Genomic DNA, 24,711 nt, shown 5'->3' on the forward strand with positions numbered 1-24,711 from the left:
CAGTCCATTTTAAATTAATAACCCTTTTTAAAATATTTAAATTATTTTATAGATAACAAGCAAATTGTATTAAAAAAATATTTTGATATATATTTTTATTTAATAAGCTGACTTCTTTACAAACGCAAAGCGTTTTTGTCTATTGATTTTGTCTATTGATGCGAACGGTTTAATATTCTTTAATACTGGATTTCCTTTTAATAATAAAAAAAAACGTTAGCATAATAATTTCGCATCCTGGCTTGTAATAAATGTCGCATGCGCGCGCGCGCGCTCCGTCTAGAGAATCCTAGGAATATTCTTCTAGAAAACACGTAATAGCAAGTTTAGTTTGTATAGTCTCGACGTTACTTTCACTCGTGTCTGTTTACCACTTATCAAAGTGTTGCCCAGAGCTTCCGGAAGGAAGGTAATATTGCATCAGACTTTTATTAATCATTGTTAATTCATCAATAAAGTATTTTAGGCCGGCCGTAAGAAGACGTTACTTTCGTTAATTTGCGAAACGATAGGTCTGTTTTCTGTGACTGAACTAATGTACACTTTTATATTTGGAACATAAAGTGAGATAGGTATTTATTTGATATTTGTCGAAAACGAAAAGAGAGTTCTAGCGCAGTCTAGTGCAGAAACAGAAAATAGACCACATATTTCTTTTGCGATATATTTACAACATCTTGGAACGAAGCTGTGATGGCATCATGCAATTAACGATGCCCCATCGAATACATCATCGTTGTTTCTTTATTTTAAAGGCCCAGCTGTACATCTATCGTAACGCTACGATCGTAAGCGATCGTGGTCGTAAGGAAAAAAGCTACCGTAAGATTAGCTACCGTAACATTGTCTGTCTGCATAAGATCGTAACAAAGCTAATAGCGAAACAGAATATTAGAGCCAAATAATTACATTCTCATTGGCTATCATATCGCCAGACAAGTTCGTAATCGTGTGAGTTGAAGTTGAGTTCACTCTTACGATGAGCTTACGATAGTTATTACGACGAGCGTTATGATTATCGTAAGGAGCTTACGATAGTCATTACGATAGATATAGCTGAGCCTCGATGCATCGTCGTGGCAATCATTGCTGCTTATGCATTGCGATTTGATACATTACGGACAGCTTTGATCCAGGCTATCGATCTTGCTTTCCTGTGCGTCACAAATAGAACGGACGCATGATGGAGTATCTGTTACATGTATAATTTTTTTATCGATTTAAACACTAAATTACATACGTATCACGTTACTCCACAAAATACGAACGGATAAATAAATCTCGCACATTCACATATCACATCCACATTCACGGGCTCATAGAAGTTCCGATTCATCAAAATGATACATCGAACTCTTCATATTACTCGGATTGACAAATCTGTCTTCCGTCTATTTCCATTGCAAGCATGCGAGTTATAGACGATTGTGAATACAATCTTAGTGTGAGTTAATCTTGCACTCATAATATTCTCCGCTTTTGCAACCTAATATATATTTCTCGTTCCCACATATGACACGGAATGTAAGCGATCGGTCGACAGAAGAATGGATGATATAATAATATGTGACTCGTATGAAAGTTATGGTGACACTTTATTCCAGGCTAGCATTCAACTTCTTTCGTCCGAAGAATAATCGTTCAAATACATGCGCAAACAAGATGTGCTACCATTATACTTTTATTATATTGGTCTCTGTTGGGTACACTGTTTCCTGATTAAAAATTTTCGGTACACAGATCATCGATCATACGATGATACATCACTACTAATCTCACAATGATGGTTATAATTATCCTGCTTTGTATTAGCATATTACATTGTTGCATGTTCCTTCCTGAACTCTATGATTACATGTACATATATATATAATGGATTAAATAGATATTTGCCTCGCGATGACATAAATAATCACAGCTGATCTTTCAGTACTACTTTGTCCGGCAGCGTAGAGCGGAAAGTTGATCGTCAAATAAATAGTATCAATCACAGCCAATCTTGCAGCTTGAAATGTTCTGGTAACCATTCCGATAACAACGATGAATCTTTAATTGGAACCACCATAATCATGTTGCCGTTCTAACTTCGGCGATTGTAACTAGAGCACATCTTCGCATGAATATGGATATCATGCGGTAATGTTACACAATTTCGCTAACACACTCCGGGTTTTCGCGAGTCTTGCACTTATGCACGTCATAAACTCCAGTTAGTCTGCAGAGCTAGCTTGAGCGTGACGAACATGATGAATAACGCGGTGCAGGCCATCAATGATGGCGATGACGCCATGCTATGCTGCATGGCGGCCGGATTGTCACCCTTGAAAACGTGCACCAAGACACGCGCCGGCTGGGCATTACTAGCTTCGCAGGTGTAGTTGCCCGAGTGACGATCAGACGCTTTTGGTACCTCCAACCAGCTCTCCCGACCAACGAGATCAGTGCTAACGTTGACGCCTTGATCAACGTCGTAATTAATCATACGGAAGTTGTGATACCAGAAAAGATATGACGGTACTTCCGTGGACTTCTTTACCAGGCAATGGAGTTGCAACGTGCTACCAGGCCTCACAAATTTCTCCACCGGACCGACTATCTCCGCTCTTGCTTCTGCAAATGGCCAAATATAACACATGAGACGTGAACCGTTCATAAATTCGGCTAGACATTGGGGTATTGTTTACTATTATGAGTATGTGAAAGCCTGTCCTGAGGGCGAGAGAAGGGAATAGCTCATGTAAGAGCGACAGAATCTTAAATATTCCGCCAGGGTCTCTCAAACACTGGGATCAGAAAATTAATCGGGCAATTATTTTAAAAAAAATTACGTTATATGTTTAAAAATGATCTCGTTTAAAATATTGTTATTATATGGGACATATGAGTAAACAATACATTATTTTTTCCTAATGAAACTGTTGATTTATAAAAAGTAATAATTTATTTGAAATCCTATTTATACTATACTATCCTTCAACAAAATATAATATCAAAAGACACGGTAGTGTTTTGCGCCAAGTGTAGTTAGCATGAGATCGCTCCGTTCTTTACGCAAGCCGGCGAGTTGCGTACACCCGAGATTATCGGATCTCTTAATAAACGACTGAATCGATCAATTTCTGAGTAGTCTCAATCCGACAACTTGGGTTTAAATTATATAATAAAAATGTTTTTATTTTCTACGAACGGAGATATCGTGTGAAATCCGAAATTCTACATTAAGATACGTCATCATCATCCCTCGGAAATGTCTGTTTTACATTTTAAACGACAGATGGCATTCGCCTACATTGCAGCACTTGTGGCACTACTTACCTGCAGTTTCAGTTACACCGATATATCGATAGAGAGCTAAATCGCTGTCATTCGTGGCATCGCTTCGTGAAAATATGTCGTTATCGTAAAGACCGCAGCACAGTCTTTTGCATAACGCATAATGCATAGTGCATGAGAAAATAAACCAAAGTTTCTCTTTTCCGTGAAATAAAAGGAAAGAAAGGTTTTTGGTTGATTCGATATCTTACATACTGTGCACTATGTGTTACGCAAAAGTCTGTACTGCGGCCTTAATCAGATATGTAAATTCTGAAATATTCTAAGTGTCGTACAAAAAATGTAAAAAATTGTCCCCTATTCGGTATAATTACCTTCATTTTTTTCTTCAAGAGCTCACACATACAAGCGCGTATACTTGGAATCTTTTTTACCTTTTTTACCTTTTTAAAAAAGAATAATTTTTCAACAAACTTCAAATATATCCATTTTTATGAACTATGCTGAAGCAAAAAATATAAACAAACAATAAGAATTTTTATCTATTCTTTTATCAAATTTTTATCAGCTATATTACAATTAGTTACATCATCTTTGTTTTATAATAATTTTTTAATACAGCTGTAGCTCTACAAATATTCTTATCGTAATTTGACAATCATTATGACTGACAATGAATAGTCATAATTTGTTAATAGCTATAATAGAATATTTTTCTGACAAGTAAAGCCTCAATGTTTGATCTATGAGATTTGTATAATATGGCAATTAATGTAATTGCCATAGTGAGGTTTATCGGAAATGATATGATAGGATGTTTTATCCAATAATATCAGAATTATAATTAATACGTATACATATATATGTTGTAATAAACAGTATTTGTATGAAAGTAGTCCGACTGCATAATTAACCTTTCATATATAGAGCAGCAGATTCACACGTTGCTGTTTCCATTAACTGAGCATCAATTGTATATATGACACTTGGATATCATCGGATATCAGCCATAAGGATATCAATTTTGATACTCATTTCTTTATGGGGACAAAAATATTGGTTTCCTTATTTTAATAGTGAATGTTGAACATACATAATAAAGAAACCTATTTCTGTTACTTATTATCGAAGATATTTAAAGAAATTAAAAATTTCACAAATCTTTCCGTTAGATAGCGTGAGTCAACGAAATGCATGTACTACAGTGATTAATTACCCGATAAGCAACTCTCTCTCTCGAGGTAATTAATTTCTCAATCAATTTACCCCATTGAGCAAATTGTCTATTAATTAAGTATTCAATTAGGCGATGTTCCATGGACCTGTATGCCCCACAGAGCACTTTTTTCATAGAATAATTGTCACTGTATAATCAATATTGCTATTCATAGAAATTACTTTATCATTCAATGTAGTATTATATTTTTTGAAACAATTACTTTAAGAAGATTATTAATACGATATAAACAATCGATATCCGATATTCATCTGCACTAGTCATAAAAATTTAATACATTCTATTGCTATTTAAAAGTTTTTTATTTTAATTGAATTGAATAAAGCTATTTAAATGAAAAGAATAACACATTAACGGAGATTGAAAATTGTACAGGTATATCGATAATACTGTCACAGATTATCATCATGTATCGCTAATCAATCGAGAATGGAATCAATCATGCGAAAGGATAATCTTTTTTTTAATATCTTTCCGTTACCAATTGTTGTGCTTGCGTGGAATTTTAACGGGTTTCATCGTAAATTGAAACCGTTCATTCTTTCCTGTGAACTGCCTATATTGATTTGTAAGTCGATAGCACTGAATAGCGTATGACACAGAGCTCTCAAACTATTTAAACCAAACAGAAATATTGCATTGATAAATTCACGATTTGAATGTAACGTTTCAAAGTGATTACAAACACATGATATTTTGCTTGATACTTTGACAGCTGTATATTTTGGAAAAGATTTACGTTTGCCGTTAGTTATCTATTTTTGTAGTTATCTATTTTTGCGTTCGACATCTAACACTTCGTATTAGATGTAGAACATTTCAAGCTATTAATTTTTGAAAATGCTAGTTCTGCCTCCATTTAAAAAAATAAATTATTGACGTATCACATAGAAAATGGCACATAACTCTTTTTATCAGTAATGTGATCTGTCTATTATTCTTATGTACAGCAATAAATAAAAAAAGAGTGGCATTTTTTAAATTCACGTGTACCACAAACGGTGAGTCCTCCTCTAATGTTGCACTCTGTAGCACAAAAATAATATTTTATAAATCTTTCACTTTCAGATGTAAATCTTTCATTCAACTTCACCATATTAACATACAAACTGTTATTTCACATCCAATCGCATTAGTTATTACAATTCCTATTCCTCGTGACTTTGAATAATAATAACACATTCATAATATTGTGAAAACTTTAAAGAAACATAAGCTGAATTTTAGTGAGATAGGAGAATTTTGAAGAAATTTTTGATCTTGGTCTCTCGCTTTGAAAAATACTGTTGGGACGACTCACATTTTGCGGTATCTCGTATGAGGGGCTCCGAGAATTTTAAGTCCGCTCACGCTCGGATACGTTTCATCCTTTCACTCGACGAGATCTGACACGCCGCGCGCTGGGCGTGTGAGGATCAGATGTGTGAGGGGTACTCGCTGCCAACACCCGCACCAGCCAGTCCAGATACGCTTTTACTACTGTCACGACCGCAAATGATAGTCGAGATGTGATTCGAAACGTTTGCGCGCGGTCTGAGGGCTCCCCAGAGTGAATGGGCATCGATTCCTGGGGGCTATTGCAATTTCAAATCACTAGAGCGTATGTCCTTGTCCGACGCTTGTCTGATTTTTTGACAGCCTTTACTTGGCATTTACGCAAGCCACCCCCAGACTTTGTCCTGACAAAGGTTCCTCATGTCGTTCCTGAAAAGTGCAACATGGCTCTGCTGCGGGTGAATTTTTCTCTCTTATTGTTCAATTCTTTTACTTCCGACCATAGTAGCAAAAAATTGATTTTCATAAATTAACTGTACATAACACAAAATATGTTAATGTGATGGATACTCCCTTTTTATCATATCACTGAATTTATATTTGAAAAATTAAAAATCAAAATTTGAAATTATTTCTCAATATACAAAACAAAATATATAAAATAAATATATACAAATACAATTTATTTAATATCACAAGTTAAATTGACTAGCAATTTAACAATTTTATGCTTTTTCGCATCTTATAATAATGTTGACTGGATATTAGACTCTGTAAATAATTAATTCTTATTGCGAAAAATATTACCTTGGTCGGGAGTCGAACTGGAAGAAATCGATCTCTAGTATTCCGTGCGAACGTTCTAAGCCTTTGAACCGAAGTCTTATTAATATATTCTTCGCAATAATTGATAATTAAAAATAAATTGATTTAAAAATTTGTTTCTTCAGTGCTCTATCGTTTTTACTAAAAGTTATTTGAAAATTATAAAAAAACAATACGTAAACATATAAATATACGATAATACAATTATACTCTATATATATATTTTTAACATTTTTCAATTGAATTTTTTGTACTTCAATAAAATCTTCAGTCGAAATTAATTTCGCTTTTTGCGAAAATAAAATCCTCTTCATTCAATGACAAAAAAACCTTATTTAATAATAAAAAAATTAATCGGTTGCATGTCTATAGGTTTGTATTCGTTAAATTAAAAAAATATATTTTTTTATTCAAACAAACTTTAGTGTCTGTATTGATATATACTTATCTTTTTATGTTTACGTAAAATGATACTTGTGTACAATACATATTGTTTTTCGAAAGAAAAAATAATATGGAAAAGGACAAATTTTTTAAGTTAAAAATTTTTTAAGTTATTTTTTAAGTAATTGGTATTAATAATTTTAAATTTATTATTCGCGTATTTATCTTACAAGAACATAAACAGGTTTAATTGTGAGCTCTCTCAGATAAAACTAATTTGCGTTTTACGTTAATTAAAAATTCATAATAGTTGTATCGTAAAAGTATTTAATGAATTCGTCAGCTATTATTTCTGTATTTGGTCTCAAATATGACTATGCCATCGTTTTTCACGTGATACGTAACGAAGTCCCAACGCAGATCATTAATGCATGCGGCACAATGGCGTTGCTATTCCATCGCGCCACGCATAAAAGCATAAAACCGACATAAATATCGCTGGATGTGGCACAGACTATATCATATGCGAAACATTATCGGCCCGTTGAGAGTTAATAATTCAAAGTCTTCCGTGAAAAGCGTTACGTTGTTCAATAAGAAGGACATGTCGCTTCGCGGCGCGGCGCGACATGGCATGATGATGTATTTCGAGGGTATAATTCGTGACTTATTGGTGGATATCGCGTATTACACACTGTCCGTAATTAAATGGGAAACTGAGATTCCATATAAATTGTAAATTCGAGATGTTACGTATTGAGAATTGGACAGCTTATAAAGTGCCACGGAACATAATATCGCGCAGTTATTGTAAGCTTAAAGATGATGTTATTATTAAATGATTTAAAAAAGTCTGAGGGGGCTTCGTCGAGAAAAAAGGGCTGAGATGATCTTGTTAAGAACGAAATATGTCCAGAATTATAACAAATGGACAAAAATCAACGCGAGCACGCATTTCGTTTCTCACGCTGATTGTATTTTGATGAGAATTTATTAAGGCCAAATTTAAAACTATCCTCATTTCAAAGACAATATCACGATTATATTGATTCTAAAGTTATACCATATTCTTTCCGACTCGCCGCCTTCATCAAATTCAACTTTCCTTCTGAGTTCTCATTCTTAGTACCTCAATTGGATTTTTTTCATTCACTTGCCTGCCAATATATTTCGGCATTTCGGTAAACTTACTTCGATCTTCTTCATAAAATTGTGCGTTCTTAAAAATTAAGATTCAAAATTATTGTTATATGAATACTTTAGAAGCATAATACTTTTAGCAATTATAAGAATGACAAAATGTACTGCTATTACGAAATTCTTTTAATTTGCAAAACAATTTAAATTAATAGCTCATCCGACATGCTTAATTAAAATAATAATCAATTTAACAAAAAAAAAAGAGAGCAATTAAATAAAAATAAAAATAAAATATTAAATATAAATATAAATAAAATATTAATTCTCAAAATTTAATAGAATATTATTGAAGATATAATAAATTAAATTGATTTTCAGTTTTATGTTTATAACTGTATTAATAATGCTACATTTAACTAGGTAATGAAAATTTAAAATTTGATTAACTATTAACACTTATTAGGTATTACAAGGCAAAACATTGCTTTGTAATACCTAATAGGTATTAATATATGCAAACGTTACAAATTTGAAATATTTATTTTATAAGTAAATTTACATTTAAGTTACTTTAGGCATTTTAAACTGTCAAAAGAGTCACAATATTTGCTTATATAAAAGTTCTGTACTTATAAAACTTTTCTGTGGAGGCTAAAAATTATTACAGATTATATATGAACAAATATAATATAGAGTTTTTAGAATTAGACTTAGATATCTAATTTTATGTACAATATCATTCAACGAAAATTTATGTACATGTGTGCGTGCGACGTAATAGTATATATAAGTAACGTTAATAACATACATCGTATGTGTGTAAGTCTTATTGAATAGGTAAAACAGATAATTATGGGATATCTCCTTAAAAATATACAAATAGATAATGAAACCGAAATGTGTAAAAGAGAGAATATTCAAAAACAAAATTTCATATGTTACTTGTGGGTTTTATTGCTGAAAGGAATAATTTTGCATCAGTTGATATAGTTTTTACGATTGTGACATTGAGAATTCCCCAAAAAGTAAATACACAAGCTAAATATTTTTATTTTTTAAAAGCTTTTTTTAAAAAAAAAGAGTAATTTATCTAAATATATTATAATTCGTTTATTACCAAATTCAAAATTTATTACTCGTTCCTCCAAGTCTTTTGCCATGTACAAAAACATAAAATTTAGAAATAATTGGAATAGAGAAAAGTTCAGCTTATTCTCTCATAAATAATAAGATATCAAGTCTACTTAATTACTTTATACATATATACGTTCATATACAAAAGTGTAATATGAATAAAATTAAAATTAATTTTGAGCTACATGTATAATCCACATACTGAACATAAATATCGAATTATACAAAAATGTTATATAATATTTTATATCATAAAAGCCAGGGTATAGAACCACTCATGATCATTAAAAGTTATAAATATATGAGTATATAATGTTGTAATAAAAGGTTTTACTTACCAACGACGTCAAGGAGCAAAAATATACTCGTGGGCGGATGGGTGGACACTTGGCATTCATACAATCCGGCATCCCTTGGTTGGACGTATTTTATTTGAAGCGTCCAATCTTCGCTGTGGTGGAAATGAATTGCCTGAAACCGTTCATCGTTGGCGTATGTCGTTAGTCCTACGGTCAGTAATTCGTGTAACAATAAATTCTTCCGCTTGATCCACGACACCTGCAAACAAAAAAATTAATTTATAAAAATGTGATTTAATATCTATGAATCGTATTATGTATGTATGAAAGTAGAGAAAAGGCTATTTTTAATAATGTCGTTTTCCATGTAAACTGAAAAAAAAATTTACTAAATTTTATGAAATATTTATTCGAATAGTACTCTAACACGAAGTATTTACTTACAGTAAATAAATATTTATTAAAAATAAAAAATTGTACTAAAATTAAATAAATATATGTTTACATGTATGTATATTATATTTTGTAAATATTTCGTTAGTACTATTCAAACAAATATTAATAAAATTCTATAAATTTTTATTCAGTATATCTTTTTGGATAATTAAGTAAAATTCTTATTTAAAATCTTATTTTTATCACAGATTGCATAAATGATTTTTTTACCTTTATAATTTTAATATGGAATTTTAACATCTGTATTAACTATTTCAAGCATGAAAGAAAGCATGAATTTAATATTGTAAAACGAAATATTTTCATAATTCCAAGAATAAAAAATGGCATAATTTAAGAATTTTAAAACTATGTACACAGAGTTCATTCATATTGAATTCATATACGCATATTGATAAAAAATTAACTCCTATTTATTCGAAAAGCATGCTCAAAATTCAATGTAATAAAACGAAAGAAGTCGTATAAAAATTGAACGTGCAAAAAATATGTGTGTTATGATTATTAAAATATCTTGTGTATTATTTTTAGAACACCAGTGATTATATTCATCTATTCGCTTTTCTAGATGATAAAATTGAGTGTTTTACTACTGCGGTTTTTATATGATGCAGTAATTGGAATACAGATTGCCAACGCACCTGCCGCAATTGTTAGTCATAACAGTCTGTGACTACTGTGTCCATATATAATGAACAGTAATGACTACCCGTTCATAACGGTTAGAAACTACTGTCCAACATAGCGATTCGCAACTACTGATACGCATCCGTAGACCGTAGAATACAAACAGTAACGCCGCGGTAACTACTGCTCGTTCCTCAGTCCACATAGCTCGTTATTATATTAATTGCTCGTATCGTAATTCTGCATACGTAGCTATTTGAAAACATTAACCCTGCAAACAAAGGATGTAAGTATGTTCTAGGTGTTTAAAATATTTTGCGCGATTTAATACCTACGTCCTTTGTAAAAACGTATATTTTTTTTTAAGTGATAAATAATAAATGAAGCGTGAGTCGATTTACTTAATCTTCTTTTCTTTTATTTCCTGCTGACGTAAAATAATATTCCAATACTTACAAATTTTATCGCGGTCATATTATAATAGTTACCACAATGCATGTAATGCATATAATTTTGAAAGTACAACTTCCTCTTTTCCCCGCATATGACTTGCAGATTCATATGCAAATAAAACCTTCATATTTTTACAAAAATGCGATCAAATTTCCAGATGCTGTTTTTATAAAAATAATTTCTGCTGGATTTATTATACAAAATAGTCTTCTATGGATATTATACTTACATAATAGATATTATGTCTACTAAATATTTTGGTAAGGTAATAATTTTATTACAGTATACATTTTTTACGTGTCTGATATTTTTACAAATAGATTCGTTGTAAAAAAAATCACTATGTCTGTAAATGCGCCCTTGTTATTTCTACAAATAACACATATGTCTCATATTTCTAATCATTAGACTTTTATTTCTGCAAAACTTCTCTGCATCCTAAACATCTTCGAATTAATTATTTTACTATAAAATCCACACTTTCGCGCTAATACGCGCGAATCACTTTATCGTGCGATATCTTAGAAAAATTCAAACAATGAATACATTCCCGGCTTTACCATTAATTACGAACATTTCCTGCGAGATGTGGGGAATGCATCCTCATCTATGCTAAATTAAATATTATAAAATTTGTGACGTCACTGAATCACTCAATGTCAACAACTATTAGTACATGCCGGATGCTTAATTATAACGAACAATAACTAAAATTTGCAACGACCAGTAACTGCGACAAATATACATACACGTATGCGCGCGACGGTCAGTAACTATGGCACGTCAATAACGTGCGGTAACTATCATACGTATTTCCATCCGACCTCCTGAAAACCTCAAGAAGCCCCGTCAGCCAGAATAATCCGACAACTGTACGGCGAGATGATTGTAGGGCTCGTGACCGGAATTAATCGTGAACTCCAAAGACGATTAAATCCCCTTGATAACCACATATTTTTTATCCCTTTGTCATGCTCCAGCATAAAGAAAATGATAAAGAAAAAAATATGTGTCGAATAAAGAACCGCGATGCATAAAACATTTTGATATTTATAAATCGAAAAGTATATGCATCAGAAATACGGCGACATTATGTAAACCGACTTTACATATATTTTCACGTATTTTAATGTAGAAAACGCACAGAAATGTAATAATATATAACAGAGAATAATATAAAAAATTAAAAATATATATCCATTTCCAAATTATTTTTCCATATGTTACTACTCTAGTTCAATAGCTTGTCTTCCATCTTTCTGTCCACCATAAACCAATGTGATATTTGCTCGCAAAAAGGATATACCGTAGAGAAATGTCCTATGAAATCGATCCTCAGAAGACAGAAAGCAAGAAAATATTTTACGTTGAAACGACTTGGCCAGTATCCATTTTCACATTTTAGTGAATAGAAGTCTATAAAGCCGAGTAAAATACTACTAGACAGGACACACACGAGCTAGTTAATTTTATTGTGCATTTAAACGTGCCAGACATTAAAAGTTTCAAGTAATTTTCTATTCTAGGTAAAATCCATTTTCAATCACAATTCATAGGTGAAAATAATTCAGAGCGATTGAGAGAAAAAAATCGATGAAAAATGAAAATTAATGACCGCAAACATTGAAAAGTCCCGTGGCAAATTTGCTTCTATCAAACTGGAACACTTCTGTATATTTAATGTACAGGCAACGTTTGTAAACGTAAAATATTTTGTAAATAGTAAAACATAATATTTGTGATAAATTTGTTTGTATACTCATTGACTCAAAGATTGCAACATTTTTCGATGGATTTCTGAATGCAACACCGAGCGATTGCTTATTTACTTATGGATTCATAAATAAGAACCAACCGCTTAGTGAGTACGCTCCGAAACTCATTAAAAAGAAGATGTTACAACCGTTTACTCCATGATCATACACTGGAAAAAGTTACTGAGAAATTTATATAGGAAATGAAGATGTACCCACGCTAGGTAATTATGATTACGTTTACACAACTCGATTTACGCCTAGTTTTAACATCGATATTATGAAAAATTAATTAATCATATAGCTATTCCTTTGAAGAATGACTGTGATTGGTTAGTTTCATAACATCGGTGTAAGGGAGCGTTTATATTTGCCGTAATCTGCCGGATGACTCCGGGCAAACATATTTTTTCTTTTTTAAAGAGGTTTTTTTTAAGGATCACATATTTTAAAATCTATAACGTTATAATTAATAATATTAAATCTCATAGGACTGTACATGTGAAAACACAACCAATAAGAAATAAATACCTTTAACAATCTGGCTGGATCTTAAATGTTTGTATAATTTTGTGTAAACTTGTATATTATATATGTAATCCTTTAAACTGCACGTTGAAATAATTTTTCGGTCTTGAAACGCGAAGGATAGTTCACTTTTCATGTTCACACGCTGTAAACTGGGAGAGATCAGGAATGTAACAATTTGCTTTTTGTTTTTATATTTTCTAAGTTATATATAGAATTTATAAACGAATCTTACACGACAGTAAAGGTTATTAGACAATATAATCTAATTGAAAAACTAGCAACATATTATTATCAACTTTTTCAAATAAATCTTTTAAAGATATGTCATTTGTTATTTTTGTCCTTACTTCTAGGGACAAAAAGTAACAGGCGATGAAATAAGATAGAGACAGCTGTAATATCCTGTTTAACTTTAAAAATAAAACTTTAAAAATAAATTAATAGAGGAGATACTTTTAAAAGGATTTTTATTCTGTTATTATTATATTATTTTTGTATTTATTTTTATTTTTTCTGCAGCTAATTTATATACTTTCGCAGAAACTCGCCCATGATATGTTTTTCTTTTTTATGAATGTTTGACATTCTAAAAATATTAATTCCATATTAAAATAACATACGCATACTAGTAAAGCAAAGAAAGGAGAGCATAGAAAAAGCCGAGTGAGAACAAAAGTAATAAATAACAATAAATCTTGTTACTTTTGTTCCCATTCGGCTATTTCGATACTCTTCTTTCTTTGCTCTCTATTAGCGATACGCTATACCTCTCATTAATATGTTATTATATGCTAATCTATAATCATAATAAATTTTATGCCTATCTTCAAGTTTAATGTCTATTTAATACAAACATCTGGAGAATTTTACGTAATTAAAATAAAAAGGTGTACAATTGAGAAACTGATATTAAAAACTTACTTTTAATGTTATATTTCAATAAAACAGTAGAATTAAAAAAACTGCTTGTTTATGCGTATTACCAACAACTGAGGTGAGAGAGAAATGTGATTGATGTATAAAGGTAGAAGACAATTATTGGTTAATTGATATTTTTTTTATATAAAACATTTGTTACATTCGTCGTTTTATATAAAACATTTGTTACATTTTTCCGTGTTACATTTTTCTCTGATTTTTCCTACATACACTCGAGCAAACGTGACAACTATGTCTATTTGTATACGATACGAAATGCAAATGTACACGGAAAACGAACGAATACTTATGTGGATATCCTGATCCATTCACAGCTCGTGAATTGCAAAATCACCATGGTCCTCTCTCTCCAAAACCGTTTTCACTATCGGAGAAATCATTCCGTTGATATTTCATTGTTCTAGCACGTTACTATATTGTTTTTCTTTTTAACGCATCCGTTGAATTTTATTTTCGAACATTTTCATTGTACCGATGCATTTGGAGATACATGGCGACGATAATGGATGCGACTGTAATTTCATACGTGTGTGAGCTTCCTCGGGATGTAAAATTTGAATGCATTATTTATGTATAAATTGTAACATATACATTTCGCACATGAATAACGGCATTACATTTACTTGCGATGATATCAAGTTAATACAAACCATGAATTTACAATAAATATATAGATAAGTGGCCTGTATAGACCATTTATAAAAAGCGCACATATTTTTTATTCAAATATCAACTTTTATTATTTTTATTTCATTACGTACTACTTAAATTGTTACTTATAGAATGTAATGAATGATAAAAAATTGTGTAAACAAAATCGGTAGAAATTAGGAAAAAATAATTAAAAAATAACAAATGATAAGAATAAAATATAAAGTTACATAATTTTTCATTTTATCTAAATAGAACATTCGAGCAATTACTATTGCAAAAATATAAATGATATATTTCCGTTCGAAGAATAAACCTCGTGATAATGGTTGTGTCTGCAACGCAAAACGTGCAAATTAATTGATTCATAGCACTACGATTTATTGCTGTTTCAGATCTTACTCCGCCCGAAGGTTGGTCGCCAGAAAATTTCGCAGATCCTACAATCTACTATACTTGCATATATGTATAGCATTTGTCAGTTCTCAAGTTACGCCACATATATTCATCGCACTGTAGTAGAAATTCTCATCAGAACTTCCGACTCACGCTCGATTGTTATGAATTTTGGCAGAAATACTCCAAATGATATCAAATGTCCTTAAATGAATTTTTACCGACACAAAGGTTTAATGCCAAAAATGTTTACACAAAGTTATATACTGCTGGAATGAAGTTTCATAAATGATATTTTCTATTGTAAAGAAATTTTCTATTGTAAAAAAATTGAGTTAAATTAAATGTATTTCCATTGTATTTCATTAAAAAAAATTAAACTCCAAAAATGTTTAAAATTATATAAGTACGTGCAATTAGATTTCAACACTGAAAAAGATTTCGGTGCAGGCTTGTCAAATGAATTGAATATGTACATAAATTCACACTGAAATATTTGTAAGCACCGTTTTGACCGAGAATATAATTATTTCTCTTAATTAATTTATTCTTATTGGTCTAATTTTCAATTATATTTGTTAACATAAAAATCGAATTGAATTAATAGAGATGATGAAAGATATCGTTTGTTTAGTAATAAGACGTTTAGTAAATAGACGTTTTGTTTAGTAATATTTAAGATATAATATTAATAAGGAGGGCTGCAAGTGTGATTGATTTTAAAACATCTGCACAAACATAAATAAATGAATAAATATTAGATAAATTCACGCCTAATATTCATATAAATTTGATAATATTCGTTATTTAATTTTTAGAGAAAATAATATGATAAAAATAAAGCGTAAAAACGCCGCGATTTTAGCTGCCTGACGAAGGCTGCACCAGCTGCACATTCGATGCACTTCCCTTTCCTCTCTGTGCGTTACGTGAAGTTAAAATTTTTCAAAAATCACGCGTATTATTTCCGTACTCCATCGATTGCGTTGTAATTTTTTAAGATGCCATACAGATAGGCACAGATAGAGCAGATGTGTACGCTCGTACCTACCAAATATTGAATGCCTTTGAGATACATGTTTATCTATCCCAACTGAGAGCACTTCTCCGAACTATAAGCGGTTCATGCTTATTGAGCGATATCCAGATACGATTGGATAGCATCGAAACGGCCGCGGCATATTCAGCGCCAACGCCCTCGCATCGCTTTCATACATAGATGGTTCCTTGTGCAGCAACCCAATTACCGGAATACAGGCCATTAGCAATACCCCAAAGAGTTTTAAGGCCGCAACCATCCTTTATTATCGCCATTTTATTTTTATTTTTTTCCTTATGTCCATCAATCATTCGCCACCGTGAAAAATCTCGCATACGAGTTACACATCTTGTCGCTACAACGATGTCGCGACACTTCCGCAGATTACTTGTGAAAATTACGAGATCTCAAAAAAGCAAAATAAAGATCGGCTTGTGAGAGAGAGAGAGAGAGAGAGAGAGAGAGAGAGAGAGAGAGAGAGAGAGAGAGAACTAGAGATGCGCGCAACAAAAGCTGTGGCACTCGCTTTGATTTGAATATTTTAATATGTTTCTTGTGTACCCCAATGCTTCAGTGTAATATTATTGAACGAGGAATAACCGGGCGATAAAAAAGAATAATGAATGAGTTGTTATGTGATTTCTTTTTTTTACAAATCGGTTGCTCTTTCAATGTGACGCATTTACAACGACGAGAAGAAAGATTACGTTTAATACGATGATAGTGCTTTATACGCATACAAGTGCGTCTAACAGAGTACATGTGCACTATTTAAATAATTATTTCATGTATACTTTCTTCCGCTCGTCAGATCAATATGTGCGCTACGAGTCTTTTAATAAAAGTTTTAGCTCTATGCAAATATCTAATACATGTAATGCAGATTCAGTGAAATACATAATATATAGTAATATTTCATATTTTTGTAAAAAAGAAACTATTAGAGTTTTTTATTGTATCGATATTAATATGCTTCTTATTTACATTGTCGCTTTTCTTATTAATTCTTATCATCATTAAGTAACATTTTGTCATTTATTTTTGCGCACGGTGACAATGAAATAATGCATGGTTTTATTTCTATTTATAACATTCTTATTTCACAAATGTATATTATAGATGGTACTGTTAGATTACTAGATCGGATTTTTTTGCAGATAAAATATAAAAATATACAGAAAATATGCAAATATGCACAAATATGCAAATACGCTTAAATAAATATGTATTCTTAGAATGCTTTTTCAATAAGATATTTCCATGTTGGACTTACTTCCCAATCCGCTTTCTAAAAAAATATGCAATTACATAAGAATCAATATCTATAAATTACTATACAAATAAAAAAATAGACTAATTTTATATTTATTTTCTTCTTTTGAAAAGAAACATGATTATTAATTTTTTAATAAAAAAACGTATTATTAAAAAATTTATTATTAATAAATTTAAGTGTAACATTTTACATAAAGAATAAAAAATGTTAAAGTTATATTATTTTAAAAAATAATATTTGTAAAAAATTAAATGACATTAATTCAGCGTCAAATAGTGATTTGAATTAAAAAGTTTTTTTATTATATACAATTTTCTTTACATTCACAGTTATCTAGACGTCGAAACTTTTGAAATTTAAAATAATAAAATAGCGTTCAAATTTGTAGAACTAAAATATGATAAAAAACATTAATTGTTGTTAATAAAAGAATTGATTAATTCATCAATAGAATATATTATCAGATAAAAAAAATATATTTTATCTAATGCAAACACTTAATTATTCAATTAGTACATAAAAAACTCTAATAAGTAATTAGAGCATCTTTGATCGCGCAACTATGAGTACTATCACCTTCCGTTTATCCTCAAATCCAGCCTCTGTAATCACAGAATTTAACTTACTGAATCTGCTTGATTTATTGTCCGGGCGATCTTTTGACATCTTTTGTATCCGGCCGGTGAATACACGCAATCGCACTTCATTAAAATCGCTGACACACACCGAGGAACTGTGCATCCGTGTATTTTCATATCGAGACGCCTTCGGATTGCGGAGTCCCGCAATCTAGTCGACCCTGTTATAATTAGATTTATGCCGGAGCGTTCATCTCTCTTGAACGAATTCCAAATATTGCTGTAAATTACGGATAAAAAGGTTGGCGATGCGACCTAGTTCACTCAGCTGTGATTGTGTTTCCACAACCTACCAGCACTCAGAATGGTAACATCGTTACTTCCATTCGCTCGAACAGAAAAAGATGATGCGAAGCGGCAAGCGAGTGTGTACAAGCGAGCCATGAGCTTATAATATAACAAATTTAACATATCCCACACACAGTTTCAGGTTATTTAAATCTCCGTCAGAGAGGGAGAGAGAGAGAGAGAGAGAGAGAGAGAGAGAGAGAGAGAGAGATCGTCTAATATCGTTAAACAATTTTAAAAAAAGCTTTTACATTTATTTTAGACATCTCTCTCTCTCTCTCTCTCTCTCTCTCTTTCTCTCTCTTTGAAATTTATCTATATACTATAGTTAGAAAATTTGTATTAAGTTTAACATATTTCATATGTCCCAAATAATACATCCAAATTTTTTAGTTAATAATTTAACTTAAGATGAATGTGTTAGAAAATAGCAAAAATATTTTGTAAAAAATTAACGAAAAAAATGTAACAATGATACAATGTGTAAACATATTTGAAAGCATATTTTAATACATTTTAGAATATATTAAAATACATATATTAAATATATTTAATTATTTACATTAAAATTTATAATTTAAAATGCACTACATATTTTTATTACTTATTCATTAATTTAATTGAATAATTTCAACAGTAAGAAATGTTGAACATTAATTTAACAGAAAATATTCGAATAATACAATCACATTATCTCAAATTAATATTCGAATATATTAAAAGTACAAAAATGTTAACAAGGATAAGTTTTAAGCCTTAACATACAATACATAATATTTTTTTTACTATGTATATTATGTTTAGATCTTGTAAACTTTAATGGAAATTCTATTGTTTATATTTAATGATAAATCTTTGATTTGTTTGAAGTTCGAACTATCAGACGAATGTAAAAAAATCTTATCGTTTGAACGAAATATCTCGCAAAACAAGAAAGATTTTGTCTTATGTCAATATCATTATTTGAAAGAAAAAAACAATTAAGTTTTACCTATATGAGAAATATCTTTTCCTAGACGCAGTATATCATTTATTATCTTCATTGTTATCCATATGCCGCATCATAATTCATGTCTATCGTGACTGTAAACGTATGCACAAGATTCTCGCAGTGTTGTATAGCTGTAAATGCCACCACTGCCGCATCATGACCAGCATTGTGATGAGCTTACTACGTGTATCTAATTTTCTCTAAAATATCAATTCGATGAAATAGAAGAAAAGCGCACTCTTATTACGATCTCGATGGCGTTTCCTCGGTGCGTTATCTTACTATCTATCGTTCACCTCAGTTTGCGGCGATGAAACCTTATATGTTCGCGGAATGATGCAGCATCGAACAACGACAGCCAGATAGGTATAACAACCGAGCGAGTCGTTTGACAAGACCGTCCCTATCGATTTCTACCTGCATCCATTTGACTCACGCGCGCCTGCTCTCCTCTGTCCTATAACGCGCCAATTATTCTCGAGCGCTCGTGGGAAAGGTGTAATAATTCCGTAATAACTTCCGGAACATCGCCCGAGGAATAGTGAGAACGATAGCGAATGGCCGCATAACTGACAAACGAGATACCGCGCGAACAATTCCAATCATTTTTAGGGGCAATACGCGTCTCGCAATTTAGACTCGTTTTTTTTTTCTATTTCTGTACCAATATCGTATCTAGCAGTAAGATGTTTCGCTTAAATTTTTGTTGTTTGGTATGTGAATTGCACATTACACGTTCACCTAATTTTTTACTTTTTATATCGATTCCAGATTATTATTGCAATCTGTCAGGTTTCTTCAGCAGTATGAAGAAAACGGCATCTTATGTAGATGTAATAACAATGTGCTTCCATTTTAAGAGTAAAAAATCGTGTCAAAAAAATTCCACTAGAGTTGTTAAAATATTCCGATAAGAAATAGAAGTAATGGCTGGAACGATCAAGGCTAGATCTTTAATGCTTAAATAATTTAATCTGAATTACTATATATTTATGTATATATTATATATGTAGTTGCATATACTACATTTGTAGTCATTCAAATTGCACGCCGGTTTTCCGAACTTATAAACGCAATTAAACTACTGTAGTAATATCACGAATTAAATTGACAAGCAATTTTAATAATTTGATGCTCAATCAGGCATCCTATTAAAAAGATGTTAATATGCTAAAAACCTATAAATAAATTTCTTGCGAAAAATATTACCTCGGCCGAGAGTCGAACCCGAATCTCTTGTATTCCATACGAGGATCCTAAACCTTTTGACTACTGAGGCTTGTGAAATCTCTACTTTTCAGGGCAGTATTTTAGAAAACGTTCTTATTGATACTTTATGTGGAATTACACAAACATGAATGAAGATGCATTAAATCACAAAATTTGCTAAGTTCCACGGCGCGAATTAAAAATTGTACACAAATGCGGTTTACAGCGTTCGAAAGAATGAATCTTTATCTTTAAATTGTTTCTTTACGCTCTGATTTTTTTCATTGAGTTATTCAATATTGAAGCAAAAAAGTTTTTGCTTCAACGTTGAATAACTCAATGGTGAAGAAAAATCATACACAGTTTCATAAAAAAACAAATGAAAGGTAGAAATTCGCTCTTTCGAATGCAGTCAACCGATTTTGATGCTTTTTAAATAGTGATACGTTGTAACTATATGTTGTAACATTTTTTTATGCCAACTGTTTTACATATAGCTAATAATTAATATCCTATGCCATGTTACCCAACTATGACACGCACGTATAGTGGTAAATGAAGTTGAACGAGCAATAGGTTCATTAAATGGTTCATTAAACTCTATTTGATTGTATTGCTTCGTGTTTGCGTCGCATGTTAAATCGGCGCAACATTGCGGCCAAATGCCAGTTGTATTAAGTTATGAGGCTGTGCTAACAGCCACCCGTTGGAACAATAACAATGTCTTTTAACAGACTTTCCGATTATTCGTACATTCTTCGCGCGCGGAAATATTCCATTCTAGACATCGTCATCGACGTCATCGTTCTTCGTAAGAAAAACTTTGCATTAATACGCGCGCGAGCAAAATTATTATGTGAACAAAAAAAAAAGAAACAAACCTGATAACAATATTATACCAATCGGTAGAGAAATTCTTGCACGGCTGCTATGTAGGTACATTGTAAAGTCGCGATGGCGGGCGTAAGAAATCTTGAATGCGGTTGTAAAGATATCGGATTAAACAGCGCTTCAACTTGTAATCGCTACATTTATACCACGAATTACGTTCTTCTAAAGCGAGATTAAACCACGGAATTTTACGTTGCAAAGGTGCACATGCCGGGTTAAACTTTTCTAAATGGGTTTGGATTCTATTCTCGTAAAAAAATCTCGTTATGTCGCAGATATCAGCATGTTTTTTAATGGCATATCGACGCGACATTTCGAATACCAATCCATTTTGGAGATGGTATAACTTCAATTCCGAAAATCCGACTGTGATCAGCGTGTCGCGTTTTGGTTCATATTCACATCTCATTGAAATGCATGATGTTTCAAAACTGAATTTATAGAACTTTCCAAATAAGCAACTCGATTTAGATAGAAAGTCTAACGTATACAAAATATGTTAAACAAATACATTTAATATTAGGATAAGTGAGGAGATTATGCCACACTTAAGAGAAATTAGATTTTTGTATAATTATTTGTTTAGTTCAGAGTGCTTCTGTACTGTATACCTTCTTCTTCCATTTCCTTTCTTTATGTATTACTTGTATATGATAGCAAATAAATATTATATTTTCATTTTTACTATTAAGAATAAAGAAGTACAAGTGTAGTGTTGAAAAGTAAGTAAAATGCCACCATGTGGGTGATATGCCATCAAACATAGGATATCTGCCATATATTATCTAATATGCCAAAAAAGTGATAATTACAACACACATTACGTTATTTTACCTATTACAAAAACACAAAACGTTACGTCCAGTAAAACGAAGAAATCGTGGATCTCATGATTTCTTCATTTTACGAACGTTGTTTGAATGTTGATTGTAACAATTGATATGGCATCAACATCTTAAGCGTTGCTGTGAAAATTTTCATGAAGGTGATTCTGGCGCAAATGATCAAGCTTATAGAGGGGAAGCTCAGACCGGAACAGGAAGGCTTTAGAACTGGTAATCCTCCATCGACTAAATCAACACGTTCAGAAATAGTCTGTCGAAATGCTCTCTCCGTTCGTAGATATCTCCTGTTCGTCGATTACGAGAAGACATTCGATTCCATCAACCGCGAATGCATCTGAACCGAGTTGGGTAATATAGGCGTGCTCCCAAAAATCATCTTCCTTACATGAAAAATTAATAAGGGATTTCAATGTCGCGTTCTACACGAGGAAGGATTCTGTAAGAACCATTTGAGATCATTTCTGGCTGCCTGTTTTCCTCATTGTTGTTTCTGATCGTCATGGATGCGGTAACGAGGCATGTGACGGAAAACAAGTCGAGAGGAATCGTATGGAAACCCCTTAGATCAAATAAGCGACTGGAATCTGTGGATTATGCGGACGACAAATGCGAGCTGTCGCACAACATCAATGACATACAGCAAAAACTGGCAATCGTCTATCTCAAAATCAACGTCGCAAAGCCCAAGGGAATGAGCTGATTGATGCGAATCCAAATACAGACTCCAGCCGACCATTAAAGCTCAATGAACTGCCAATTGGGCGAATAGACGAGTTCCTGTACCTGGGAAGTATAGTTACGGAAGATGGCGATACTGATAAAGATGTGGAAATTAGGATCAAGAAAACGAATGCTTTTGTACTAAGCAAGATATAGGGCTCTACCACCTACAGTATCAAGACCAAGCTACACATCTTTTAATCGTACGTAATCTCTGCACTTTCATACACAGATGTGAGATCTGGCTCGTTACAGACGCAATCAAGCAAAGAATCCAGGTGTCAACTGCTGTCTTTAGGGGATCCTCCGTATCTTCTAGTCGAACATTATCAGCAATGAAACACTGTGAGCCTGCATCGAACAACGAGATATCAACGTGGAGAAAATTTGATTGGCTTGAACACTCATTAAGAAAGAACCAGAGCGAAATCTGTAATCGCGATCTTGTCTACAATTTGCAGAGAAAGCGGAGAAGAGGATGTTCCAAGAAAACTTGACGCCGCTTTATCTTGAAGAAGGTTCGTTGAGAATCCATGGCAGATGCATCAACGAGCTCTGGGACTTGAAGGAACTGGCCGACCGAGATATGGAGACAATAACTGATGAACTGCCTATGTCCAGTATAAAGGTAGCTCAGAATCGACGCCGAGCAAGGCGTTATATTGTATGTGTATGTATTATATATATATACATATATAATATGTATATATTTCATATATAGTTTTGTATAATTGTATATAATGTATATACTGCGTATATAATTATATACATATGAAAAATCTTCTACCGAGATATTGTAAATAATCGAATAAAATTTTTCAGTTTTAAAAAAATAACGTGTTAAAAAAGCTCTTTATGTGTATACAATGTGATAAATTTTACTTTATTGACACTTTCAGAATAGTAAATAAATAAATCGAATATTGTATTTATATTCCGCTTATTTGTACATAAAATTCGCATGCGTCAATCAATGAATTACGAATTTCAACAACCCTTACCGTGCCCTCTCCTAGATTGTGGACAACGCAAGGCATCAGAGCTGTGGATCCTGATTGCGCTGAAATCGATGTTGAATTTTCCGTACCGAAGGTCATCGGCAGGGTTGGTGGCAGATCGACATCTAATGGCTTTCCCGTCGTGCCGTCCAACGAGTTCATGTTAACATCAACTATTTCAGCCGTCACTGCTGTAGGATACTCTGAAACAAATTACCAATTGTATCATAATTTCGTAAGCACAAATTGCAAAGCTTTTATAATTTATATCAAGCAAATATTGTTACAGTATTAACGGCTCCAACGCCATATTTGACTAAAAAATGGTAAAAAAGATCTCAATTTAAACAATTTTTTTCGTTCTCAACATAAATTTCACCTCACAGACACGTATTAATGCATATGTTTTAATCCTGGAAAATGATTTTCACATTTATAAACG

General features: G+C 32.1%; 1 protein-coding gene across 2 annotated transcripts in view; it reads right to left on the reverse strand.

Annotated features, from left to right (window-relative positions):
• Positions 1-1,067: 1,067 nt before the first annotated feature.
• Positions 1,068-24,711, reverse strand: part of LOC108753630 (Down syndrome cell adhesion molecule-like protein 1 homolog) — a 79,541-nt gene continuing 55,897 nt past the window's right edge. For both annotated transcript variants that reach the window (XM_018495399.1, XM_018495400.1), the window contains 3 exons: positions 24,273-24,472; positions 9,607-9,826; positions 1,068-2,610 (listed from right to left, as the gene is read on the reverse strand). In XM_018495399.1, the coding sequence (XP_018350901.1) occupies positions 2,198-2,610; positions 9,607-9,826; positions 24,273-24,472 (833 nt within the window). In that variant the 3' untranslated portion in view covers positions 1,068-2,197. The remainder of the gene's footprint in view (positions 2,611-9,606; positions 9,827-24,272; positions 24,473-24,711) is intronic.

Source organism: Trachymyrmex septentrionalis, unplaced genomic scaffold (assembly GCF_001594115.1).
Source record: "Trachymyrmex septentrionalis isolate Tsep2-gDNA-1 unplaced genomic scaffold, Tsep1.0 scaffold7, whole genome shotgun sequence".
NCBI classification, from domain to species: domain Eukaryota; kingdom Metazoa; phylum Arthropoda; class Insecta; order Hymenoptera; family Formicidae; genus Trachymyrmex; species Trachymyrmex septentrionalis.